The sequence below is a fragment of the Rhincodon typus genome, chromosome 43, assembly GCF_021869965.1.
Source record: "Rhincodon typus isolate 14 chromosome 43, sRhiTyp1.1, whole genome shotgun sequence".
Classification (NCBI taxonomy): Eukaryota; Metazoa; Chordata; class Chondrichthyes; order Orectolobiformes; family Rhincodontidae; genus Rhincodon; species Rhincodon typus.
This window is the reverse complement of record NC_063374.1, coordinates 7,675,942-7,680,799: the sequence shown is the minus strand read 5'-3', so window position 1 is coordinate 7,680,799 and position 4,858 is coordinate 7,675,942. Positions and strand designations below refer to the sequence as shown.

At 54.7% G+C, this 4,858-nt stretch overlaps 2 protein-coding genes across 4 annotated transcripts in view; one reads left to right on the top strand and one right to left on the bottom strand.

Moving 5' to 3' along the window:
- Positions 1–4,858, top strand: part of c43h11orf68 (chromosome 43 C11orf68 homolog) — a 32,214-nt gene that overhangs the window by 11,365 nt on the left and 15,991 nt on the right. The gene's annotated exons all lie outside the window — the stretch shown is intronic.
- The window catches only part of rela (v-rel avian reticuloendotheliosis viral oncogene homolog A), an 11,407-nt gene that overhangs the window by 1,293 nt on the left and 5,256 nt on the right, over positions 1–4,858 (bottom strand). Inside the window, exons 5-9 of the mRNA XM_048619552.1 lie at positions 4,179–4,319; positions 3,647–3,751; positions 3,273–3,488; positions 1,029–1,106; positions 129–221 (exon numbers count right to left, since the gene is read on the bottom strand). Of these exons, the coding sequence (XP_048475509.1) occupies positions 129–221; positions 1,029–1,106; positions 3,273–3,488; positions 3,647–3,751; positions 4,179–4,319 (633 nt within the window). The remainder of the gene's footprint in view (positions 1–128; positions 222–1,028; positions 1,107–3,272; positions 3,489–3,646; positions 3,752–4,178; positions 4,320–4,858) is intronic.

Here is a 4,858-nt window from a genome sequence, read left to right as displayed (position 1 = left end):
CCCTCAGCCCCGCTACCCGCCACTCCTTTCTAGCCCAACCCCCCCACCTCACCGTCTCTCCCTCCCACGACCACGCCGCACCCCACCAGCCCCGATGGGGCCCAGATCCGCTCCTTGAGTTTCCTCACCTCTCTGGCTTGTCTCATAGAGCTTGGTCTTTGCCACCCTATCACCCCCGGATCGATGGGCCATTGCAATGGGTCTCAGGGCAGGAGGTACCCCTAGGGGGTGGAGGAGAAACAGCTCATGTTAGAATCAGAAAGGCTTGTCAGTCGTCAAATCCCTGTCAATATCGCTTACACATTAAAATAGATCGAAGGAAGATGTGGGAGCGGGGAAGGAAGATGTGGGAGCGGGTAAGGCAGGGAGAAGGGACATGCGGATAGGGGTAGGGGGAGAGTGGAGACCAAGGGGAAGGGGAGAGCAAGGGGGAAGAATTGCTCGGGGCAGGGTGGTGTTAGAACGGGGAGTACAAAGAGGGACAGCAACAGAGGGAGGGGAGGAGACCATAGGGGTGGAGAGTGAAGGGGGGAGCGAGGGAGGGGGGAGGGGGGAGAAAAGGAGCAAGAGAGGGGATAAAGAGTGAGAGATGTGGGGATAAAGAGTGAGAGATGTAGGGAAAAGAGAGATAGAGAGAGAGGGGGAAAAGAGCAAACAGGCAGACAGAAAGCACTCGTGTGGCCCAGTGGTAGTGGAGCTGGAGGTTTCAGGGTCACTCTCCACACCAGGGTTCGACAATCTCGGAAGGTGTATCCATCATGGGGCGAATGAAGTCTCCCATTGATCTCGGCGGGAGTGGGAGACAGATTCCTGCTCAGTTACTGGATGGAAAAGGATGGGGGCCTGTGCCCTTCCTGCCCGGGATTCCAGGCCACAAGGTGCACACACACACAAGGACAAACTGATACAGCTCCTTGCTCTCGTTCACGGTGAGAGGTGTCTGGTATAGAATCCCACTCTGGGACCTCTCCGAGACACCCACAGAAGAGGCTGCAGGGACCTGCAAAAGGGAGACTGACGATGCTCACCGGGCATGTTACACTTGTGAAGCATGTTCATAAACTCGAGATGTGTCTTGCGCCTTTTCTCCTGGGTGCCGTAGGGATCTGTGATTTTCGTTGTTGGGAAGAAAAAGGCGAGAAATTACAATTCGGAACGAGACCCCGAAGCCTGGGCGGCAAGCCACAAAATCCATTCGACGCGCATACCGTCCCGCACGACGTTGCGAGAAACCAGCCCTGCCAACCCCACAGCGTTGTCCCCGCTGAGCCTCATAAGGTTCCTTCAATCCAGCCCTGACGTGCTTCGTAGAGCACAGAGTCTGCACTAGGCCCCCAAAAATATACTCCCGCTTAACGCTGCAGTCCCGCACTAGGCCCCACAATCACACAATTGCTTCGAGTGCTCATTATCATGGGGTTTCCAGCTTTCTCTGTCCTCCCAGGCAGCGCATTTCCACACCGCCACCTTGAATCCTCTCCAAACTTCCTGTCTTTCTCGGTAAAATTATGTCCCCTCTGCTCTTAAACCCTTTCATTAACAGCAATAGCTGTTTCCTATCCGTCCCCTCATGATCTTAAACACCTCTGTAGGGGCTCCCCTCTCAACCTTCTCTGCTCCGAGAACAAATGGAGCTTATCCAGCCTCTCCTCGTCGCTGAAATGTGCTCCATCCCAGGCAACGTCCTGCACCCCCTCCCAGCCCTTCCTACAGCACGGGGGCCCGGAATTATATAGGGTACTCCAGCTGGGGTCTAACCAAAGTCCTGTCCAGCTCCAACGGACCGTCCCTGCTCTTCGAATCGAGGCCGCAACTGCTAAAGCGTCCCCTCTGCCTTCCTAACTATGTCATTAGCATGTCCCATGAGATAGAGGAGCAGAATTAGGCCATTGAGTCCATCTGTTCTGCTGTTCAACCACTTATAGTGCTGTACAGCACAGAAACAGACCCTTCGATCCAACTCATCCATGCCGACCAGATATCCTAAAATAATTAGTCCCATTTGCCAGCATATCCCTCTAAACCTTTCCAACTCATGTACCCATCCAGAAGCCTTTAAAATGTTGTAATTGTACCAGCCTCCACCACTTCATCTGGCAGCTCGTTCCACACACGCACCACCCTCTGCGTGAAAAAGTTGTCCCTTTTCCCCCCTCACCTTAAACCTATGCCCCTCTAGTTTTGGACTCCCCTACCCTGGGGAAAAGACCTTGACTATGCATCCTATCCATGCCCCTCATGATTTTATAAACCTCTGTAAGGTCACCACTCAGCCTCCGACGCTCCAGGGGAAAATAGCCCCAGTCCATTCGGCCTTGCCCTGTTGCTCAAACCCTCCAACATCCTTGTAAAATCTTTTCTAAATCCTGATACAATATCATTCCTGCAGCAGGTTGAGACCAGCTCTGCAAGCAGTGTTCCACAACTGGCCTCACCGATGTCCTTGATATGTTTCTCCAAACCTTCCCTTCTCCCCATAACTCTTGATCCCCTTACTAATTCAGCGTCCGGGATCTGGGGACAAGCTCCTCCAAGATCTCCTGAGCTTCCCAGTGGCCTGCCATCGTTGACAAATGCAAAGTGACAAGGAATGCATTGAGAGTTAAACTCCATCTACCACTGACCTGCCCAATCTGTTTATATTCTCCCTGGCTTGCGGAAACGATTCGAGAAGTCCCCTGCTTTGCTCCCTGAGGGCCGTAGAACGCCAGGAGGAGGCCGTTCGACACGTTGAGCCTGGCCTAGCCTGTTGATGGAGCCACCCGGTTGACCCCATGTCTTTGCCAACTAATGACCAACGCACACGCTTCCACGGCCCTTTCAGGTGGTGCACCCCAGATCCCAAACGTTTTGAAAAGGCAACAAAAATTCTCCTCAAGGCCCAGGCTACCGCTAAGGTACTGGAGTCGCGTGTAGGCCCAAACCAGGTCGGATTTCCTTCCCTAAAAGGGATGCCGGCGACCCAGGTGGATCTCTCTCTGACAACCGACGGCAGATTCACTGTCGTCGTTAAACTCCCAAAATCCACCCTTCAGCTTTAGAGATAAAATCCAAATTCAAACTCTACCCTTGGCGGGATTCGAACCTGGAAATGTTTACCCCCCACCAAACCTTTGGGTCTCCTGCTGGATTAACGCCAAGCCGTCGCGCTTCCCCACCCCAACAAACCCTACCGAGGATACCCCACACCCCCGCCAGTGACAGAAGTGAGAGAGAGAGCAAGGAAAACGAAAATGGCACCTGTGGGATCCTGCTGTGCGCACAGCCCTCACCTTTGTCATCCGGGAGGTACTGGAACTCCATGGCGTCGCTGACCTCCTTGTCGGAGGGACGTCGGAGCTGCATGCGTACAGTGACGGGCTCACTCAGGGTCACGTCCTTGTAGGGGGGCGTTTTGAAAACGATGGCCACTTGGCGGTGAACGTCAGCCTGAGAGAAAGAGCCTCTGCCCTCCCACTCGTTGGTAAAGAACCGCACTTCGATGTCCTCTGAACGGGGAGACACAAGAGCAGGAGGGGAAAATGGCAGACACGGGTTACTCAACGCCACGAGATCCCCTCTCCCTTCCCCCCCACCACCAGCTCTCCGTTCCCCAACCCCTCCACGCCCTCTCCCGTCTCCCGACCCTCCCCGCTCTTTCCATTACCTTTCTGGACCTTGTCGCAGAGCAGGAATATTTCCTCTCCGCCCCGGCAGCTCCCGGAATTCTTATTCACCCGACAGATCTTGAGCTCGGCTGTGTTCGGGGCTCCTGGAACGAACAGGGTGTCTTTCGTAATTCCGGGTGCACAGGGCACAGAAATAATCAGATACACACACGCAGGAGAGGCCTCCCACACCCCCCAACCCCAACAGTCAAACGCTCCCCAGGACGGGGTCAGATACAGAGTAAAGCTTCCTCTACACTGTCCCCCATCAAACACTCCCCAGGACGGGGACAGCACGGGGTTAGATACAGAGTAAAGCTCCCTCTACACTGTCCCCCATCAAACACTCCCCAGGACGGGGACAGCATGGGGTTAGATACAGAGTGAAGCTCCCTCTACACTGTCCCCCATCAAACACTCCCTAGGACAGGGACAGCACAGGGTTAGATATGAAGTAAAGATGCTCCCAGACGGAGGAGGGGTGGGGGTTTGGGAGCTGCTCTCGGGTGGTGTGATGATTCTCCTACTTACGGTTGTCATAGATGGGGTTAGATACCACGGGCGGGAGAGGTACGTTACACACTCCGAGCTTGTTGGGTAGGAAGACTTGGAAGCAGAGCCGCACGACGTTCAAATCCTCCTCTGTCTCGTTGATCAGCTCTTCCCGTGAGACTGCAACACACGAGACAGGACGAAGGGGAAGTTATCGTCAGCATTGCACAAACCCAGCCTGAATAAGCAGAGACAGAATACTCCCCACTTGCCCCTGGATGGGGGCAGCTCCAACAACACTCAAGAAGCTCAACACCATCCAGGACAAAGCAGCCCCCACCTTGATTAGCACCACATCCACAAACATCCCACTCCCTCCCCCCACCGACGCTCAGTAACAGCAGTGTGTACCATCTACAAGACGCACTGCAGCAACTCACCAAAGATCCTCAGACAGCACCTTCCAAACCCACGACCAAACTCAGGAAGGAGAAGGGAGGGGATGCAGGGGAATGCACCCCCTCCAAAACTAGATGCACACGCACTCACGCGCGCACACACACACACGCGTGCACTCACTCACGCGTGCACTCACTCACACACACACTCACGCGTGCACCCACTCACACACACACTCACGCGTGCACTCACTCACTCACACACACTCACGCGTGCACTCACACACACACACACACTCACGCGTGCACTCACACACACAC